The 23114-nt window shown below is 45.8% G+C and overlaps 1 protein-coding gene across 1 annotated transcript in view; it reads left to right on the plus strand.

Annotated features, from left to right (window-relative positions):
- Positions 1–23114, plus strand: part of LOC127515652 (collagen alpha-1(XXV) chain) — a 378235-nt gene that overhangs the window by 126283 nt on the left and 228838 nt on the right. Inside the window, exon 5 of the mRNA XM_051899532.1 lies at positions 21560–21676. Within this exon, the coding sequence (XP_051755492.1) occupies positions 21560–21676 (117 nt within the window). The remainder of the gene's footprint in view (positions 1–21559; positions 21677–23114) is intronic.

Consider the following 23114-nt stretch of genomic DNA (forward strand, 5'->3'; position numbering starts at 1 on the left):
TGGAGTGTGTAGCTTTTCATTTCTTAAACCATGTAGGAAGACACATCATGGTCATATTCCATATGACAATGTCAAGATTCACCAGGGTTAAAATTGTGAAAGAATGGTTCAGAGAGCATGAAGAATCATTTTCACACATGAATTGGCACCTCTGAGTCCAGACCTTAATTTCATTGAAAGTCTTTGGGATGTGCTGGAGTAGACTTTACAGAGTGCTCACCTCTTGCATTGTCAGTATAAGATCTTGACCAAAAATTTATGCACCGCTTGATGGAAATAACATCACAACATTTATTTCCATCAAGAGGTGCTTTATTTTTTGGTCAAGATCTTGTACTGACAATGCAAGAGGTGAGCACTCTGTAAAGTCTCCTTCAGCACATCCCAAAAACTTAAACTGAGGTTAAAGTCAGTGCCAATTCATGTGTGAAAATGATTCTTCATGCTCCCTCCCAACAATTCTTTCACAATTTGAGTCTGATGAATCTTGACATTGTCATCCTGGAATATGGCCATGATGCATCTTAATACATGGTTGTTTAAGAAATAAAAAGCTACACACTCCATCTTTTAGGGTTAAAAGAAACGTTGCCAAACATATAAGATGCTAGAAAATAATAATCACTGTAATAATTGTCACGGAGTCAGTTCCCACCACCTTCACGCGAAGATCATCGTCACCGGATCTCCACGCTCTGACCACTCGTTTCCAATCACCAGAGTTCTAATCGACGACACCTGCACCTCATTACACCAGCACAATTTAGACTCTCACTTACCTCACCTCAGTGTCTGGTCTTGTTCACACTTGCCTGGACTCCTTACCCCTTCTGATGTCTCCGTGTCTCCACTCCATCGTCAAGTCTCATCTTCCTCCAGCGTGTAACCTGTTGAAGAGAAAGGACTCGATATCTGTTCAGCTAAGTGACTGTCATCAACGTGCTCATATCTGCAAACTACTTACCAGTGTTGTTCCTGTGTTCGTGCCTCTGTTTCAAAATAAACGAAGTGTTAACTGTGACCCTCTTGTTCCCGTCTGTTGTCTGACAGAAGACCAGACCTCATGCAGGGCTCCATGAACACAGGTGAGGATCGCACCACGGATCCGTTTGCCACGCTGGTGAATGCGGATCCTCCCTCACAACACCTCCCACAAGCACTTCACCAACAGTCACTCCGGACCTCGTGCATGCCGTTCACCTAGCACTACAACTCCCAGCACCCACTGCACCTACTTCGTCAGCTGCCTCTGCCAGTCCCATGGCCCAACCAGCGACATTCACCGGCAGGGCGGAGGACTGCAGTGGGTTTCTCTTACAATGCTCATTGTATCTGGAAGCACAATCTCATCTTTTCATGACGGAACGTGTCAGGGTGGCGTTTATAATATCCCTCCTCTCCGGACGAGCATTACAATGGGCTCAACCCCTTTGGGAATCCGATGCTCCTGTAACCGCCACAATCCGCGATTTCTTCAATCATTTCCGAGAAGTGTTTGGACAAAATTCGGCTGACCTGTCCGTACACGACCAACTATTTAACTTACGTCAAGGAGAAGAAACTGTGAGTATGTATGCACTACGTTTCCACACGCTGGCAGCTGCCAGCGGTTGGAATGAAACTGCACTGATTACAGCATTTCGACAAGGACTCACTCCTAAAGTAAAGGAATTAATGGTCGTGTACGATGACACTATGGGTCTTGAATACCTTATACAGAAATCCATCAGAGTGGCTCAACGGATCTCAGCATGTTCAGTCTCTCCACCCGCTGTCAGTTCTCTGCCCGTCTCACCATCTGTCGCCCCTCCAGCACCCAAACCGATGCAGGTGGACTCATTCTGCCTCACCCGAGCGGAGCGTCAACGAAGAATTCAACAACGCCTGTGTCTTTATTGTGGGGGAGAAGGACGTCATCGCAGTGTGTCCCATTCGACCACCACGCCCAACGGTGAGTACAATCCAAGTCTCTACTCGTATTGCACCTCTTACAAGAACTAAAGTCATTCTGATGAATTCTCACATCTGTGTTTCAGCGCAAGCCCTCATAGATTCTGGATCAGCAGGAAACTTCATCAGCACCCAAGTTCTACAAAAGCTCAACGTACACCGTAAACGCTGTCAGCAGAACCTTCAAATTCAGACCATTCAGGGCAAGCCGCTGGGTCGTGGTCGCATCACTCACTTCTCCCCCACACTGATGCTCCGCATCGGTTGCCTGCACTCGGAGGACATAACATTCATGGTGCTGGAGGGATCTACTGCTGACATCATCCTGGAACGCCCATGGTTAACGCAACATCTCCCTCAAATTTGGAACACCGGAGAGATCCTGAAATGGGGTGATGACTGTTTCCATTCCTGCATGTCTCCTATCCAGAAATCTTCCATGAAAGTTCAAGCTGATCCTTCCCACTCCAAGTATGTTCCTCTTATGTCAACTTCCATTGAAAGTCCAGAGACTAACCGTAACGTTGAAATTCCTCCAGAATACCGGGCGTTCCAGGATGTCTTCAGTAAACGACTGGCTACTCAACTTCCACCTCATCGGTCATGGGACTGTGCCATCGACCTGCTACCTGGGGCTACTCTACCTAAGGGTAGAGTTTACCCATTGTCCATCCCGGAGCAAAGGCCATGGAGGAGTACATCAAGGAAGCCCTCAACAAACGATTCATCCATCCATCGAGTTCCCCTGCCGCTTCAAGCTTCTTCTTCGTGGCCAAGAATGACGGAGGCTTGAGGCTGTGCATTGACTACCGCCATCTGAACTCCCAAACCGTCAAGTTCAGCTATCTCCTTCCTCTGGTCCCCGCAGCCCTGGAACAGCTGCGTGGAGCTCGCATCTTCTCCATGCTGGACTTGAGGAGCGCGTACAACCTCATTCGCATCCGCCAGGGGGATGAGTGGAAGACCGCCTTTGTAACACCATCTGGCCACTATGAATACAGGGTTATGCCGTATGGCCTGTCCAACTCTCCCTCCGTGTTCCAAAGCTATATGAATGAGGTGTTCCAGGAGTTCCTCCAGAAGTTCGTCATAGTCTACATCAATGACATCCTCATCTACTCCCGGAATGAGGCCGAACATCGCCAACACGTCTCCCAGGTCCTAGAGAAGCTCCATGAACATCATCTCTACCTCAAGCTGGAGAAGTGCGAGTTCCATACCACCTCCGTTCACTTCCTTGGTTACATCATCGACTCACATGGCATCAAGATGGACCAGAGGAAGGTGGACACCATCCATGACTGGCCACTCCCGTCTACAGTCAAAGAGTTACAACGTTTCCTGGGTTTTGCCAATTTCTACCGATGCTTCATTCACAACTACAGTCTTCTCAGTGCACCCCTCACGTCACTACTCAAGAACCGGCCCAAGTCTCTGTCCTGGAACCCATCTGCCCGAGAAGCCGTCCATCAGCTCAAAGAAGCTTTCCAAACCACTCCGATCCTGGTCCATCCTAACCCTGAGCTCCCCTTCATCATGGAGGTTGATGCCTCATCCACCGGAGTCAGAGCGGTATTGTCCCAGCGGCAGGGTGAACCACCACGGCTCCATCCATGTGCCTTTTACTCTAAGAAGCTATCCTCGGCGGAGCAGAACTACGACATCGGTAACAGGGAACTGCTCGCCATCAAGTTAGCCTTGGAGGAATGGAGACACTGGCTGGAGGGAGCGCTTCATCCATTTGAAGTCATCACAGACCACCGTAACCTAGAATACCTGCGGGAAGCCAGAATACTCAATCATCGTCTAGCTCGCTGGGCCCTGTTCTTTACAAGATTCAACTTCACCGTCACCTATCGTCCTGGACATAAGAATGGTAAAGCTGATGCTCTCTCTCGCTTGTACCAACCTGATCCAGAAAGTATGGATCCAGAGCCCATCCTCCCTCCAGCCATGATCGTCAGTCCCATCCAATGGACCGTCAACCAGCAGATCTCCGAGGCTAACTCCGCCGACCCTGCTCCACCGGGAGGTCCTGAGGGGCGTCTCTACATTCCACCAACTCACCGTCAGCCCCTCATGGACTAAGCTCACACCTCTCCGGGCTCTGGACACCCAGGTAGTTTACGTACCCTCTTGCTCCTGCAGCAACACTACTGGTGGCCGTCCATTCCCCAGGACATCTCCCGATATGTCAAGGGATGCTCAGTCTACCACAAAGACCTTGGACTCACCTGGGAATCGACTTCCAATGGCTTTAACTGCATCTTCGTCATCGTAGACCGATTCTCTAAAACCTGCAAACTCATTCCCTTAAAGGGACTACCTACAGCACTAGAGGCTGTGGAGGCTTTATTCAACCACGTGTCAGGAGATCGGGAGATACCTGCGGGTATACTGCCACCGGAACCACGACAGCTGGAGCCAGTTCCTGCCGTGGGCAGAATATGCCCTGAACTCCTTCCGTCAGACCACCACAGTGCTCACCCCGTTCCAGTGTGTCCTGGGTTTCCAACCTCCACTCTTCCCATGGTTGGGTGAGCCCTCAGAGGTTCCAGCTGTCAACCACTGGTTCCAGCAGAGCGAGAGAGTGTGGGACTCAGCTCATGTACATCTCCAACAGGCAGTTCGGAGACACAAACAACAGGCTGATGCCAGAAGAGGCCCAACTCCACAGTACCAACCTGGCCAGAAGGTATGGCTCTCAACCCGGGACATCCGTCTCCAACTGCCCTGTCGCAAGCTGAGTCCCCGGTACATAGGTCCCTTCACCATCCAGAGGCAGCTCAACGAAGTCACCTACCGGCTCAACTTGCCCCCACAGTATCGTATCTCACCTTCATTCCATGTATCACTGTTAAAGCCTCACATTGAACCCTTGTCTCCTCCCTCCACAGATCTCGTTGACGATGCGGTACCTCCTCCTCCCGAGATCGTCGAAGGCGAGAACATCTACCGGGTGCGGACGATCCTCGACTCTCAACGACGGGGTCCAGCACTGGAGTACCTAGTCGACTGGGAGGACTACGGCCCCGAGGAGCAGTCCTGGGTAAATCGGCATGACATCCTAGATCCATCTCTTCTCACACAGTTTCACCAAGACCATCCTGACTGTCCTGCTCCTCGGGGTCGAGGTAGACCCCGTCGTCAGCATCCCATCCGGTCGTCACGGAGTCAGTTTCACCACCTTTAGGCAAAGATCATCGTCACCGGTTCTCCATGCTCCGCCCACTCATTCCCAATCACCAGAGTTCTAATCGACGACACCTGCACCTCATTACACCAGCACTATTTAGACCAGGGGTCTCCAACCCTGCTCCTGGAGGGCTACCGCCCTGCAAATTTTAGCTCCAACCCGAATCAAACACACCTGAACCAGCTAATCAAGGTGTTCAGGGTTGCTTGATAATTACAGACAGGTGTGTTGGAGCAGGGTTGGAACTGAAATCTGCAGGACGGTAGCCCTCCAGGAGCAGGGTTGGAGATACCTGATTTAGACTCTCACTTACCTCACCTCAGTGACTGGTCTTGTTCACACTTGCCTGGACTCCTTACCCCTTCTGATGTCTCTGTGTCTCCACTCCATCGTCAAGTCTCGTCTTCCTCCAGCGTGTAACCTGTTGAAGAGAAAGGACTCGTTATCTGTTCAGCTAAGTGACTGTCATCAACGTGCTCATATCTGCAAACTACTTACCAGTGTTGTTCCTGTGTTTGTGCCTCTGTTTCAAAATAAACGAAGTGTTAACTGTGACCCCCTTGTTCCCGTCTGTTGTCTGACAATAATGATCCATCCATAGACTCTTAGTATTTGCTTATTAAAAATCCAAACTGCAATTTTTTTTTTTTTTTTTTTGGCCGGGCAGTGTAAAAATATAGATCAGTGGGTGAGTCACAGAATCTAGATGAGGTTTGTCCAAAAAGTTGCTAGATTTGTCACTAGGCTTTTGAAAAAAAGTGTCAAAAGGGGTGGGGAAGTCGCTAAATCTAGCGACAAAATCATTAAATTGGCTGCACTGCAGCTGAGCTGCCGAAAACGCCAACAGGTGTTACTAATTCCCAACATGTCTTACAACACAAATACAAAATTCAAACAAACGTATAAATGTCTATCACGCGAAACAAGCAGACATAAAAGTCTCTTAATATGTGAACTACAAACATAGAGAGAAAAAATCATTAAAAAAAAGAAAGGACGAGCCCCCATTTTGTTTTACAGCCAGCTCATGACCACAACAATAAAGGGAGATCAAAACAAAATATCAATATAATGAATAAAGTTTATTATATAATTCTAGGGGTTTACACAGAATATAATATGCTGTTTTATGACATTTGAAAAGTCCAACAATGACGACAGATCCCGTTTGAGCTAGGTAACAAAGAGGCCAGCCGGAGATGATGTCACTCCTCCGTTGCATGCCATGCATATAACAGGAACACATATATTACCAGTTCCTAATTTGGATCAGGTGTTTCTCATTTCTCCTGTCACCTACAAGACAACCAAAAGAAATCCAAAACAAAAAGAAAACAAAACAAAACACGCCCACACACCATAACATTGGACCGATGATGATTTTGTTCCATTATTGGAACCCTTCTGTGGGTCCGGTGCCGGACTTGGTAGTGAGTGCATCCTTTCAGGCTGTAAGAGTATGGCAGGGCCCATTTACATTAAGGCCTCCACTCTTTGAAATTACAGGTTGAGCTTTGTAGTTCGCCTCACCATTGGCAAGAGCTGTTTTAAATTCAGTGACCTCAGCTCCCTATAAAAAGGAATAAAGGGGGCATTTATTCATAATATTATAGATTAGATTTTATATAAGGGCAATTTAACTAGGGCCCTGGAGCTCCCATTATTGGGGCAGGTTATTGTGACACCCTTACTATGTGCCTCCTCTCCTCTGAGAGTCGTTTTGTGAGGTTTTAATTTAGTGGGTAGCATTAAGAATGATTATCACCTGTTGGGAGTGGCTTGGCCTCCTCTCATTTGGCGAGTCATTTTGAAACCAAGGCCGCCGCTCATCTGAGCTCCAGATATTTGATATTTCAAGTGTTCGGCCCTCTGGGGGCTGCCTTGTTAATCATTCTGTACTGAGTGAGTTGGCTTCCTCTCGTTTAGAGGGTCTTTCTAAAAAGCCGAAGCCACCGCTCTACTGAGCTCCAGATAAGGTCACGATTTCAAGTGTATGGCCCTCTTTAGGAATCCTTGATAAACCACCCTAGGCTGAGTGGTTTCCTCTCACTGAGAGAGTACAAGTCATTATTCTGAAGCCACCGCTTCACAGAGCTCCAGGTGGACAGTTCCCCTATAGTGAGTGAGTCGGCCTCTCACTTTCGGCCCCTGGCCATATTCCCTTAAAGGAACCCCTTCCCAGTTAATATGCTGGTTCCAAGCCCTTGAGCGGCCTTTGACAAGTCATTTTTCTTTGACAAGCACTTTTTCATTGAGGCATATAGCTCGGGCAGTGGCTGTAGGGAATACTGTTACTAACAGCCCAGTGTGTGACCAGAAGAGGGAGTAGTTCTGGGATTTCAGTTGTAACTGCCATTATTGTGCTTAGTCACAGCCATTTTTTGGCATGCACTCCCCTCAGCATGGTAGTGTGGATATTTAATTCCCCAAAGTGTCTCAGGATGCAGTGCGAGTTCCCTTTCGAAAGGGAACGTCTTGGGTTACGTCTGTAACGTCTGGTTCCCTAAGAACAGGGAACAAGACACTGCATCTCATAGCCGTGCATCTGGGCTGCCTGTTCAGTCCCTTCAGACGAAGAAGTGGATGACATGTTCTCTAGTGTAGTGATCAACAGGCAGACATGAGGGCAGACACCCCCATTACATCAATACTCCCCTCATCACCTCATCTGCCATGATAAAAAGCACAGTACTCCAAAACTCACACCTCCAAGAGAAGCAAACAAGGAAATAGATAGGCTAGCAGATAAGCCTGCAAAGACAATAACCCTGACCATTTGTGCAAGGGAAGAATGATGACATTAGCATGTCATTGAGCAGGTTAATCCTATCACAATTTTCCCTATTGTTCACCCCAGTCCCTCAGTCCTACAACCTGAGGTGTCAACTAACTTCCACTCACCAGACAGGTTTTGCCATGTGGCTTGAAGTCACAAAGGACACAAATGGACACACAGTGGACAGAATGGAGCAAAACTTCTCCATTTCTATTAACAGAACTCTATATACTTAATGAGTGCTGTTTGTGTACATGCAAAATATACAAACTTACCTATTAAGGTATACATTAATGCATAGGCAAAAGTTCAATATAACTCAATGATGCTTGGTCTTTATGTTTTCAGCACGATGCCTAGGTTAATCTGAGATTGGTTTGGAAATTATGCATAGGAAAAACCTTAAGGACATTGTTCTAAACATGAACTTTAAGCTATTCAAATGAACCTCATGCAAGAGGGGGGCCATCCATTGGCCACCTCTGACAGCATCAGCCAATCAAATTACTGGATTTGAAAGGTGCCAATTTGCATCTCCCTCCTTCTCGGGACAGAGAAGGCTTGTCTCTGAGACAGAGAATGGTTCCAGTTTGTCGGGTTGCTGCAGTTCCCGTTCCGGTTCCAGGCTCCAGTTCCTGTTTCAGTCCTGGTTCAAGGTGCCGGTCCCAAGATGTGCTAAGCTATGTCCAACTCCACAGAGTTGTGAAGTTGCTCTCTCTAGACTCTGAAGCTCTAAAGAGAGAAACAAGGAAGTTCTGCAAGAAGTGAATTTGGGGAGTTTGAAAACTGCACCAGAGACAACAACTACAAGCTTAGCCCCCCCCCCCCCCCCCCCCCCCCCCCCCATATTCAAAATATCTTCTGCACCAACTTCAAAATCCTCTCATCAGAGATCCTCCAGATCTGGGTGTTCCAGACTGCCCGGATCTGCACTGACTTCAGAATCTAAAGATCCTTCCGTCTGTGTGTTCCAGAGAATAAAGATCGTCTGCACAGACATCAGAACCTTCAAGGCTTCTTCAAGGCTTCTTCTGCGTGTTCTCTGTGCTTTAGGAGTTAAACGGTCAAGTACTTTGTGTTCAAGGCTGTGAAACGGATTCCAACTCCTTTCTTCCCACTGCAACGCTGCCCAGCTCAACAAGTGGAAGACGTCACCCTCAGATTCAGCACGACCAGGCAGACGTAAATATCACTTACCAAACCTCTTTCTAGAGACCTTGGCATTAGTGTATATTGTCAGTATATGATTATCTAATTTGCGTTAGATTCATAGCTGATATCAGTTAATAACAAATAATCTCTCGATTTATTTGTTGAATTTAGAATAAGGTTTACCTTATTTCTTCTAGAGAAACTACAGTTTATCTTTCCATAAGATTAACTTGTAACTGCCATAGTGACATCCTAGTCCAAATCACTACTGTCACGAATGTGGCTCTCGCGCCTCCTCCTCCGCACCACCGGAGGGAGCCGTCACCTGAATATTGACTGGTTTACATTCGGACTACGTTTCCCATAGGCCCTCATTCCTGGGACTGATTGCGCACACACCTGCACCTCATTACACTCACGCTATTTAAGACACACACACACCCTTTGCGAAGTCTTGATTTGCCCCGGTGATCACTACTGAGCGTTTTCTTGTGGATTGTATTTCTGTTGCCGTTGGACTGTTTATTGGACTGTGTTTGTTTGCCGCCTGCCCTGATCCTTGCCTGTTATTTGGACTGTGTTTGTTTGCCGCCTGCCCTGACCCTTGCCTGTGACTCTACTGTGTTGTCTGCCGCCTGCCTCGACCATTGCCTGCCCCTGTTTATGTCTCTGCCTTTGCCCCTGTCTGCTTTGGTGTTTATCTTAATAAAGCTGCAAATGGATCCTCATTCTGCCGACCCGTCATTACAGAAGACTTCGCCTAACAGCGATCCAGCAGCGATCATGCAAATTTCCTCCGAGCTGTCTGCCCAAGCCAACCAGCTCGTGGTTCACCAACATCAATTGAATCAATTGACTTCCCTTACCGAGGAGCTGGTGAAAACTCTGCAGGGCCTTCGATTCAACGCCCCCGAGGTTGCCACGCCACCGCCTGCGGCCTCCGTCAGTCAAGCCTTCACTGCCGCTCCCGCCGTGAATCCACGCCTCGCACTCCCGGAGAAGTTCGACGGCAACCCCGCTAAATGTAAGGGATTTCTTCTCCAATGCTCTCTCTTTGTCAACCAGCAGCCATCTCTCTATCCCACTGAATCCAGTCGAATCTCCTTTGTATGCTCCCTGTTGACCGGTCGAGCGCTGGATTGGGCCACGGCGGTGTGGCGAGAGGATGGTTCCGTGTTTCCCACCTTCTCGGCCTTCCTACGAAGCTTCAAGGAAGTGTTCGAACATCCTGAGGGAGGCAAGAGCGCTGGGGACCTACTGCTGTCGCTGAGTCAAGGTAAAACCACGGCCGCAGATTATGCTTTAAATTTCCGAACCCTCGCCGCACAGACAAACTGGGTGGAGGACACGCTGAGACGGCTGTTTCGAAAGGGGCTGTCTCTGGAACTGCAAGCCGAGCTCGCATGCCGCGACGAGGGAAGATCGCTCAACGAATTCATCGACCTCGCTATACACATTGACAGTCTTCTCCGCTCTCGACGCCCTGATCAGCTGTCCACTCAGACCACGCCTCCCTCGGAACCCATGCAGCTCGGATTCACTCCGCTTCGCCCAGAGGAACGCGAGAGGAGACGACAACTTCATCTGTGCCTCTACTGCGGGCAAGCTGGTCACATCAAAATCAACTGCCCCATTCGACCCACTCCGTCTAACCCTAAAGCGGTGAGTTCTCCACCTCCCACCGCTTATTCCTCTAACTGCCTCAAAATTCCCATACAAATAACTCTGAATGATCTACGCATAACCACGCACGCACTTTTGGACTCTGGTGCTGCGGGTAACTTCATGTCTGATACATTCATCAACGAACACAACATCACATTAACAGACTGTAACTCCCCATTGACAGTGGAGGCGCTAGATGGGAGACCCGTCGGTGGTGGAAGAGTGGCGCACATCACTGCCGAACTGACCCTACAGGTGGGAGCCCTTCACCACGAGCTCATCCAATTCTACGTCATCCACTCACCCAACAACCCAGTCATCCTTGGTCTCCCGTGGCTCAGAACCCACAACCCGCTAATCTCCTGGAAGGAGGGCCAGATCGTACAGTGGGACGCCGCTTGTCACAATCGCTGCCTGAAACGGATCACTCCCTTACCTGTGCAGACCGTCACTGTTCACGAGTCCGACACCACTGAGCCCGACATACCTGCTGAGTATGCTGATCTAGCAATCGCGTTCAGCAAAAGCAGGTCCACCGAACTACCACCTCACCGCTCCAGTGACTGTGCCATAGACCTCCTACCTGGTACGACACCCCCCAAGGGCAGAATATTTCCCCTGTCACAGCCTGAGTCTGCCGCCATGAAAGCATTCATCGAGGAGGAGCTGGCCAAAGGATTTATTCGACCTTCTACCTTCTACCCGGCGGCATCCGGCTTCTTCTTCGTTAAGAAAAAGGACGGCAGTCTTCGGCCCTGCATCGACTATCGAGGTCTGAACGATATCGCAGTGAAGTTTCGCTATCCTTTGCCATTGGTCCCCGCAGCCCTGGAGCAGTTGAGACAGGCCAGGTACTTTACCAAGCTGGATCTCCAGTGTGCGTACAATCTGATTCGCATCCGTGAGGGGGATGAATGGAAGACGGCCTTCTCCACCACCACCGGCCATTATGAGACCCTCGTTATGCCCTTCGGCCTGGCCAACAGTCCCTCCGTCTTTCAGTCTTTCATCAATGACGTCTTCCGGGACATGCTCAATCGTTGGGTCATCGTCTACATTGACGACATACTCATCTACTCCAAGACCCTCGAGGAACACGTCCAACATGTCCGGTCCGTACTGCAGCGGCTCATTCAACACAAACTGTATGCCAAAGCCGAAAAATGTGAATTCCACCGCACCTCCACCTCATTCCTGGGATACGTCATCAGTCAAGAGGGAGTGGCGATGGACGACAACAAGGTGAGGGCGGTGCTTGAGTGGCCTCAACCACGCACATTAAAGGAACTACAGCGGTTTCTGCGGTTCGCCAACTTCTACAGGCGGTTCATACGGAACTTCAGTGGCATCGCTGCTCCGTTAACGTCCATGACCAAACGACAGTCCACACGTCTTTCCTGGTCCCACGAGGCGGTGCACGCCTTTCAAGAACTAAAGGAACGATTCACCACAGCACCCATTCTGTGCCACCCAGACCCAGAACTCCCCTTCATAGTCGAGGTCGACGCCTCCAACACAGGCATTGGGGCCATACTCTCACAGCGTCAAGGTAATCCTGCGAAGATGTTCCCTTGTGCATTCTACTCCAGGAAATTGTCAGCGGCAGAGCGCAATTACGATGTAGGCAATCGGGAGCTCTTGGCGATGAAGGCGGCGTTGGAGGAGTGGCGCCACTGGCTGGAGGGAGCACAACACCCGTTCACCATACTAACCGACCACAATACCCTGGAATACCTCTGGTCTGCTAAACGTCTAAACCCCCGACAAGCTAGGTGGGCCATGTTCTTCACCCGGTTTCAATTCACGGTAACCTACAGACCCGGGTCAAAGAACGTCAAGGCAGACGCCCTATCTCGTCAGACGGAGGAGAGGGAACGATCAGAGAACGAAGAAAACATAATCCCAGTCAAACTGCTACTCGCTCCGGTTCAGTGGGACGTCATGACCGAAATCACCCAAGCGAATGAACATACAGCACCACCACCAAACTGCCCACCGGATCGCACCTTCGTACCTGCACACCTCCGCGACAAAGTGTTACACCACGTTCACGATCTCCCCAGCTCTGGCCACCCTGGTATCACAGCCACACTACACCTACTGCAGAACCGGTTCTGGTGGGACTCCATGGTACTAGACACCACCCAATTCATCAACCAGTGCTCAGCTTGCCAAACCTCTAAAGCATCTCATCAAGCCCCAGCGGGCCTGTTGCAACCACTGCCCATTCCCCAACGTCCGTGGTCCCATATTGCCGTGGACTTTGTCACTGACCTCCCTGAGTCCCGTGGTCACACCACCATCCTCACTGTAATTGACCGGTTCTCCAAAGCATGCCGTCTCATACCACTCCCCAAGCTACCCACCGCATTGGAAACCGCCGAAATCTTATGCAACTACGTGTTCCGATTCTATGGTCTTCCAGAGGACATTGTATCTGACAGGGGCCCACAGTTTACATCCCGGGTATGGACAGCTTTCTTCAAACACTTAAATGTCAATATCAGCCTCACCTCCGGGTACCACCCCGAGTCCAGTGGACAAACTGAACGCCTGAACCAAGAACTCACCAGGTTCCTTCGCACGTACTGTCAGCAGAACCAGTCAGAGTGGAGCCGCTATCTGCTGTGGGCCGAATACGCCCAGAACTCGCTACAAAAACCTGCCACTGGCATCACGCCCTTCCAATGCGTCCTGGGTTTCCAGCCTCCACTCTTCCCCTGGTCCGGGGAACCATCCAACCTGCCCGCCGTAACCGAGTGGATGCAACGCAGCGAGGAGACCTGGGACCTGGCCCACCATCACCTCCAACGAGCTGTAAGACGACAGGAGCTACAGGCCAATCGACGTCGTCGTCCCAATCCCAATTACACCGTGGGGCAGTGGGTCTGGCTGTCGACCAGGGACCTGCATCTAAGACTTCCATGCAAAAAGCTCAGTCCCAGGTTTGTAGGGCCTTTTCAAATTATTAAGCAAATCACTCCTGTGTCATTTCGTTTGAAACTACCTGCTAATTACCGTGTTTCTCCCACTTTCCATGTGTCGTTGCTGAAACCCTCTGGTGGTCCGAGAGGAGAGGCGGAGGGAGCCGAGGCCCGCAACCCCCCACCCTTGACGATCGAAGGCGAGGAGGCCTATCAGGTTCGAGAACTGCTCGATTCCAGGCGCCGGGGTAGGAGACTACAGTACCTAGTCGACTGGGCGGGGTACGGCCCGGAGGAGCGATCCTGGGTCAATTCGGATGATATCCTGGACCCGTCACTCATAGTGGAATTTCATCGGACGCATCCGGAGAGACCGGCCCCTCGACCACGCGGTAGACCCCGCCCGCTTCCTCGCGTCTGGAGCCGCTCGCAGGGGGGGGGGCTCTGTCACGAATGTGGCTCTCGCGCCTCCTCCTCCGCACCACCGGAGGGAGCCGTCACCTGAATATTGACTGGTTTACATTCGGACTACGTTTCCCATAGGCCCTCATTCCTGGGACTGATTGCGCACACACCTGCACCTCATTACACTCACGCTATTTAAGACACACACACATACACACCCTTTGCGAAGTCTTGATTTGCCCCGGTGATCACTACTGAGCGTTTTCTTGTGGATTGTATTTCTGTTGCCGTTGGACTGTTTATTGGACTGTGTTTGTTTGCCGCCTGCCCTGATCCTTGCCTGTTATTTGGACTGTGTTTGTTTGCCGCCTGCCCTGATCCTTGCCTGTGACTCTACTGTGTTTGTCTGCCGCCTGCCTCGACCATTGCCTGCCCCTGTTTATGTCTCTGCCTTTGCCCCTGTCTGCTTTGGTGTTTATCTTAATAAAGCTGCAAATGGATCCTCATTCTGCCGACCCGTCATTACAACTACACTAGGCACCACTTTATATACTTTCTGGTCGCACTGGTATGACGTCATAGGCTGTTGCCGGCAAATAGGATTTCCGTGATTTTACAGTTTACAGCCTCAGATACCAGTCATGTGGAGGCGTTCCCCAAAGTGTCTCAGGACGCAGTGTCTCATTCCCTTGTTCTCAGGGAACCAGGGTTACAGTTGTAATCCGAGACATTCTCTCTGCTTGCTTCTCGACTACTGGTGCTTCCGTCAGCATAAGTTTGGTATCGTTGTAAAGCACAGCATTCCAAGTTTGTTAACATTCATAGCGAATTCTCAATGGCATGAGTTTGAACCAATGAAATGTGATTTTCAAACTCATGCTGATGTAAACAAAACAATCTTACTCACGCTGACTGACAGATCCAAAGCGTGTGATCCTGATATACACAGAATTACAGTATTTCAAAAAATTTGTCTTGGCGAGTATTCACGCAAACATTATCTGTTAACGTTTGGTTAACTGTTGGGGAGAAACCTCTGATGTGTAACATTATATTAGATCTGTTTGATACAGTAGGTCTTAATATATAGGCTGTCTGTTTCATTAATGTTAATCAAACAATTGTGTAATCATGGAAAAAAAAAGTTTAATATATATATATATATATTTTTTTTTTTTTTTTTTTTTTCTTGTAGATATGGGTTTTGGCTTGTTTGTGCCAAATTTGGTGGTATTTCCAGGGATTTTAAAGTATGGTTGGTTATTATTTTTGTGATTTTGTTTTGGAATCTTCAGAACACTTGGTAACACTTTACAATACGGGTGCACTAATATGCATTGGTTCATGCTTAACTAATGTACGCAGTTTTATGTTTTTACACGTGTACATACTTATTATTCAAACAAGATATGGATGGAACAAAAGTTTGCAAAATACACCAGAATACACCAATGTACAGTATCTCACAGAAGTAAGTACACCCCTCACATTTTTGTAAATATTTTATTATATCTTTTCATGTGACAACACTGAAAAAATGACACTTTGCTACAATGTAAAGTAGTGAGTGTACAGCTTGTATAAGTGTAAATTTGCTGTCCCCTCAAAATAACTCAACACACAGCCATTAATGTCTAAACCGCTGGCCACAAAAGTGAGCACACCCCTAAGTGAAAATGTCAAAATTGGGCCCAAAGTGTCAATATTTTGTGTGGCCACCATTATTTTCCAGCACTGCCTTAACCCTCTTGGGCATGGAGTTCACCAGAGCTTCACAGGTTGCCACTGGAGTCCTCTTCCACTCCTCCATGACGACATCACAGAGCTGATGCATGTTAGAGACCTTGTGCTCCTCCACCTTCCGTTTGAGGATGCCCCACAGATGCTCAATAGGGTTTAGGTCTGGAGACGTGCATGACCAGTCCATCATCTTTACCCTCAGCTTCTTTAGCAAGGCAGTGGTCGTCTTGGAGGTGTGTTTGGGGTCATTATCATGTTGGAATACTGCCCAGCGGCCCAGTCTCCGAAGGGAGGGGATCATGCTCTGTTGGCATTCATGGTTCCCTCAATGAACTGTAGCTCCCCAGTGCCAGTAGCACTCATGCAGCCCCAGACCATGACACTCCCACCACCATGCTTGACTGTAGGCAAGCCACACTTGTCTTTGTACTCCTCACCTGGTTGCCGCCACACACGCTTGACACCATCTGAACCAAATAAGTTTATCTTGGTCTCATCAGACCACAGGACATGGTTCCTTAGTCTGCTTGTCTTCAGCAAACTGTTTGCAGGCTTTCTTGTGCATCATCTTTAGAAGAGGCTTGCTTCTGGGACAACGGCCATGCAGACCAATTTGATGCAGTGTGCAGCGTATCGTCTTCACTGACAGGCTGACCCCCCCCCACCCCTTCAACCTCTGCAGCAATGCTGGCAGCACTCATACATCTATTTCCCAAACACAACCTCTGGATATGACGCTGAGCACGTGCATTCAACTTCTTTGGTCGACCATGGCGAGGCCTGTTCTGAGTGGAACCTGTCCTGTTAAACCGCTGTATAGTCTTTGCCACCGTGCTGCAGCTCAGTTTCAGGGTCTTGGCAATCTTCTTATAGCCTATGCCATCTTTATGTACAGCAACAATTCTTTTTTTCAGATCCTCAGAGAGTTCTTTGCCATGAGGTGCCATGTTGAACTTCCAGTGACCAGTATGAGAGAGTGAGAGCGATAACACTAAATTTAACACACCTGCTCCCCATTCACACCTGAGACCTTGTAACACTAATGAGTCACATGACACCGGGGAGAGAAAATGGCTAATTGGGCCCAATTTGGACATTTTTACTTAGGGGTGTACTCACTTTTGTGGCCAGCGGTTTAGACATTAATGGCTGTGTGTTGAGTTATTTTGAGGGGACAGCAAATTTACATTGTTATACAAGCTGTACACTCACTACTTTACATTGTAGCAAAGCATCATTTCTTCAGTGTTGTCACATGAAAAAATATAATAAAATATTTACAAAAATGTGAGGGGTGTACTCACTTCTGTGAGATACTGTGTACTAAGTTTGATTTTATTTCATTGTGCAACTCACATACTGTAAATAACAACATGCAAATACCATCTTAGATAAAAGGTTTACACACCTTACAAGGTCTCATTTGTTAGCATTATAGTTAATGCATTATGTAATACGAACTAACAATGAACAATATATTTGTGTGATACCCAGGAACTTATGTGTACTTACACTGAAAATACACAAAAACTGACCACTTAAAATAAAGTGAGGAACCTGTCTTCATACCCAAGAACTAATGTGTACTTACACTGAAAATACACAAAAACTGACCACTTAAAATAAAGTGTGAAACCTGTGTTGACACCCAGGAACTAATGTGTACTTACACTGAAAATACACAAAATTGTATTACATGAAGAATAAAATTACGGTATTCTTATTTAAACTCGCTAATAATGCAGGTCCATGCAAATAAAAACAACATGTGCAGTTAAGAATCTTTTTTTTTTTTACTGAAAAATTTCAGGTGAACAGGAACAATTTGAAAATGTTTGAAAATTTTACAACACAACAAAATTTGGCTACTGTAATTTTGTGAAAAATTGGCAAAAAAAAAAAAAAAAAAAAAAAAAAAAGGGTGTTCAGGTCACACAAGATTTCACTTATCTTTGAACAGGTTTTTTTATATATATTTTAATAAAGGAAACCATTAAATAAAAGGCATAAAATACCCCAAACAATCAAATTAAACCAGAAATAAACATTAGGCTTTAGCGAAACAACACATGTTCCACACTTTATTTTAAGTGGTCAGTTTTTGTGTATTTTCAGTGTAAGTACACATTAGTTCCTGGGTATCGGCCACAGGTTCCTCACTTTATTTTAAGTGGACAGTTTTTGTGTATTTTCAGTGTAAGTACACATTAGTTCCTGGGTATCAACACATGTTCCAGACCCTTTCTGGTAACACTTTACAATAAGGTTTCATTTGTTAACTGCTTGGTATTTGTACGTTGTCTTTTACAGTATGCGAGTTGCACAATAAAATAAAATCAAACTTAGTGAATCCTGGGGAGCCATAATGTGCTAAATGAGACGACTGAATATACATTGGTGTATTCTGGTGTATTTTGCAAAGATTTGTTCCATCCATAGCTTGACTATGAAATAGTTTGAATAATAAGTATCCACCCTCATACTCATATTTAAGCACATTGCGATAGGCATGGACAATAATGGTTTACACGTGTAAAAACAAACTGCAGAGTAGTTACAATTGTAGTTACAATATTGCAATTATGGTGTGTACTTACAAAAGTGTACTTACAAATGTAAGTGCACTACTGTAACTACGGATAGATCATGCAGGTACTTTAAATGTAAGTACAATGTAAATACTTGTAGGTACAGAGTTAGTACATTGTATCAAATGCTTAATTTGCCATGTAAGTACGTAGTTGTTAAGGCCACTTAATATAAAGTGGGACCACTTCCACTTTTAGTTAATCAAATATGTTTTTAAGGAATTAATACATTATGAGACATTTAATTAATAACAATTCATATATTACTTAATCTATTAATCATATAGAAACTTTATTAGTTGCTGATGCAGTAATCATTAATTAATGGTTTAGTTCTTCATGAATCATACATTAAAACATGATTATCTGTGCATCAGTTAAGCATGAATTAATGCATATTAGTGCACCTGCATTGTAAAGTGTTACCAAAAACTTTAACTCGATTTTTCTCAAAATTGACTTTGCTGACACTATCGACTTCAAACAGGTCTAGCTCATTCATTTTTTTTTTTTTTTGTATTTTTTTTGTAGGATTCCAACAAATCATATATCATTTGAATGTTTTTTTTTTTTTTAATAGAGAATATGAGAATAACAATAACTCAAGTTTGAAAATTTGCTCATTGCGACTCATTTCGCCAGCACAGGTCACATTTGTTTTACATTCTTCTGCTTTTATCTCAGTCCTCAGCTGGACTAGTGACGAACTATTAAAATGAATTACATTAGTGTTTGCTAGTGAAAGAAAGTCTAAACGAAGATATTGTGACAAAATCATTCATTATTTAAGAGAATTATTTATATATATATATATATATATATATATATATATATATATATACTGCTCAAAAAAATTAAAGGAACACTTTGAAAACACATCAGATCTCAATGGGGAAAAATATCATGCTGGATATCTATACTGATATGGACTGGGTAATGTGTTAGGAATGAAAGGATGCCACATCGTTTGATGGATAATGAAAATTATCAACCTACAGAGGACTGAATTCAAATACACCCTGAAAATCAAAGTGAAAAAAAATGATGCAGCAGGCTAGTCCATTTTGCTAAAATTTCATTGGATTTAGGTCACGTGAGCATGGGGGCCATTCAATGGTATCGATTCCTTCATCCTCCAGGAACTGTCTGCATACTCTCACCACATGAGGCTGGGCATTGTCGTGCACCAGGTGGAACCCAGGACCCACTGCACCAGTGTAGGGTCTGACAATGGGTCCAAGGATTTCATCCCGATACCTAATGGCAGTCAGGGTGCCATTGTCTAGTCTGTAGAGGTCTGTGTGTCCCTTCATGGATATGCCTCCCCAGACCATCACTGCCCCACCACCAAACTGGTCATGCTAAATGATGTTACAGGCAGCATAATGTTCTCTGCGGCTTCTCCAGACCCTTTCACATCTGTCACATGCTCAGGGTGAACCTGCTCTCATCTGTGAAAAGCACAGGACGCCAGTGGCGGACCTGCCAATTCTGGTGTTCAATGGCAAATGCCAATCGAGCTCCACAGTGCCGGGCAGTAAGCACAGGGCCCACTAGAGGACGCCGGGCCCTCAGGCCACCCTCATGAAGTCTGTTTCTGATTGTTTGGTCAGAGACATTTACACCAGTGGCCTGCTGGAGGTCATTTTGTAGGGCTCTGGCAGTACTCATCCTGTTCCTCCTTGCACAAAGGAGCAGATAGCGGTCCTGCTGATGGTTTAAGGACCTTCTACGGCCCTGTCCAGCTGTCCTAGAGTAACTGCCTGTCTTCTGGAATCTCCTCCATGCTCTTGAGACTGTGCTGGGAGACACAGAAAACCTTCTGGCGATGGCACGTATTGATGAGTTGGACTGCCTGTGCAACCTCTGTAGGGTCCAGGTATCACCTCATGCTACCAGTAGTGAAACTGACCCTAGCCAAATGCAAAACTAGTGAAAAACAGTCAGAAATGATGAGTAGGGAAAAAAATGTCAGTGGCCACCTGTAAAACCATTCCTGTTTTGGGGGTCGTCTCATTATTGCCCATCTAGTGCACCTTTCAGTTCACATTTCTAAACATTCATTTTGCCATTAATTGTAATAATCCAGTGAGATTTTTGTATACACAAGGAGTTGGACAACAGCCAGTGCTCCACACTGAGATCTGATCTCACCATCATCAAATCCGTCTGTGATTACATGAAGAAACAGATGAAACAGAGACAAACTAAATCCAGAAGAACTATGTCCGTGTCTTTCAAGACGCTTGAAGAAACCGACCTGCAAAGCTACCTGAAAAACGATGCACAAGTGTACCTGGACAAAAACTGTTTTAAACACAAATGATGGTCACACCAAATATTGATTTGAGTTGGTTAATAGAAGTTAATTGATAAATAAAATCTATTTATGACAGTATTTTTGAAAGCATCCTCACTTTACAGCATTTTTACACAAGTGCCTGAAACTTCTCACAGTACTGTAGCTTTGCAGGTCGGTTTCTTCAAGCGTCTTGGAGACACGACCACAGTTCACAGTTCTTCTCAGTTTCATCTGTTTCTTCATGTAATCACAGATGGATTTCTTACTACATGTTAAATAAACCTACTGTACCTGCAAAACAGTTTATTTTACGTAGTTGTCCTACTGTTTGTGATTTTAATAAGAAAAATAAAATTAAATTAAAATAGCTATATCAGTGTTGTTAAATAAAAGGTAACACTTTATTTTAGGGTCTTTTAATTAGTTGCTTATTAGCACGCATATTACTAGAATATTGGCTGTTTATTAGTACTTATTAAACACATATTAATGCCTTATTCTACATGACCTTATTCTACATTCTTAATCCTACCCAATACCTAAACTTAACAACTAATTTATTAACTATTAATAAGCAGTAAATTAGGAGTTTATTGAGAGAAAATTCATAGTTAATAGTGAATACATGTTCCCTATACTAAAGTGTTACCAAATAAAATTTTTCATACCATGAAATAAGATTTTGGTCAAATTGCCCACCCCTACTGTGAGATAAGAGAAGTTCCTCCAGGTTCTCTTTGATAGCTTATCATTGACCTTTCAATCTATTTCTCCCTCTCACTGTATACAAACAACTTTAATATAAATTTTATTCATTGACTTATAATAAAGTTTGACGTATATACATTATTACTTCCACAGGGTGATCAGGGTCAAGCAGGGCCCCCAGGACCTCCTGGGCCTCCAGGCCCCCCAGGCCCCAGGGGACCTCCAGGAGACACAGGCAAAGATGGTCCTCGGGGAATTCCAGGGCTCCCAGTAAGTATCTCTAAACTCAAATCCTATCAAAATGTTAGTAGCTGGAGGTTTAGCATGATAATGCAGTGACACACATGGCTCTGCAAACAATGGATCCTTGAAGGATCATGCTTAAAACTTCAATAGGATATCAATAGAGAATGAGAAGGTTGCGTCACAGCGTTTTCACTCGCGTTGCATTTCGGGAAGGCGTCGCCATATTAGCAGGATACGCTATCCGTTGCCATGGTTACTTTGACAGTGAGACCGAGAGAAATAGCGTGATATTTGTTTGCATTTTTGCGATACGCCGCAGTTTCTTGGAAAGAAATGGATAATGAGGAAGCGAAAGGAAAGGGGCTGTATCAGGAGAGACTAAATAACACCGCCAAGCGTCGCCAAGGGACATTCTAAAACACTTAACGTGGCTTAATGTACTAAGATAGTGATATTAACAGACCAAACTCACTAAACATCATACTAGTAAAGTATACTATGTAGGCCAACAAAAAAATCAGATGAGTCCTGAATGATCTCAACGCGTTTAATAACGTTAAGCCTTTTCCTCCCATAGAAAACCGTTATAAGAAAACGCTTAATATGGCTTAATGTACTAAGAAAGACTGTGAAATTAACAGACCAAAGTAAGAAAACATCATAGGGCCTACTAATAAAGTATACTATGTAATACTGTGTACAGAAAAACAGTTGAGCCCATAATGTGAACGCAACGTGTTTAAATTCACGAGCGTTTTCCTCAGAAAACTGTTATAAAGAAAACGTTTAACGTCGCTTAATGTAGCCTATAAGTGATATTAAAAGATCAAATTCGGCACAAACCAATTTTTCCTGTATATTATGCTTTATTAGTATAGTGTTTACTAAGTTTGGTCTTTTAATGGCACTGTCTTTTTCTTTATGGGAGGAAAACACGTGTAATTAAATGTGTTGCGTTCATATTCTGGGCTCATCTGGTTTTCTGTCCGTAGTAGGCTATGCTGTATTATACTTATGGTGTTTACTAAGTTTGGTTCGTTAATAACACTGTCTTAGTAAACAGGTGATGCTTCAGGGTCTTTCGTCAATTCTGTAGCTGGCAGGTCGTACGGGTCGATGCTGTTAATGTCAAGCATTTTCTCTAAATGACGCTGCTTGGCGGTGTTATTTAGTCTCCCCCAATAGAGCCCCTTTCCTTTCACTTTCTCCTTCTGCATTTCTTTCCAAAAAACTGCACTGTATCGCAAAATGTATTTATTAAATTAATCTGCTCTCTCTCTCTGTTGCTCTTTATCTCGGGCTTGCTGTCGAAGTTACCATAGCAACGGATAGCGTATCCTGCTAATATGGCGGCGCCTTCCCGAAATGCAACGCGGAGTGAAAACATCGTGACATAACTCCTCATTCTCTATAGATAGATTTAGATATATATCAATAGATATCCATCACTAACATAACCTTT

The sequence above is a fragment of the Ctenopharyngodon idella genome, chromosome 7 (genome assembly GCF_019924925.1).
Source record: "Ctenopharyngodon idella isolate HZGC_01 chromosome 7, HZGC01, whole genome shotgun sequence".
Classification (NCBI taxonomy): Eukaryota; Metazoa; Chordata; class Actinopteri; order Cypriniformes; family Xenocyprididae; genus Ctenopharyngodon; species Ctenopharyngodon idella.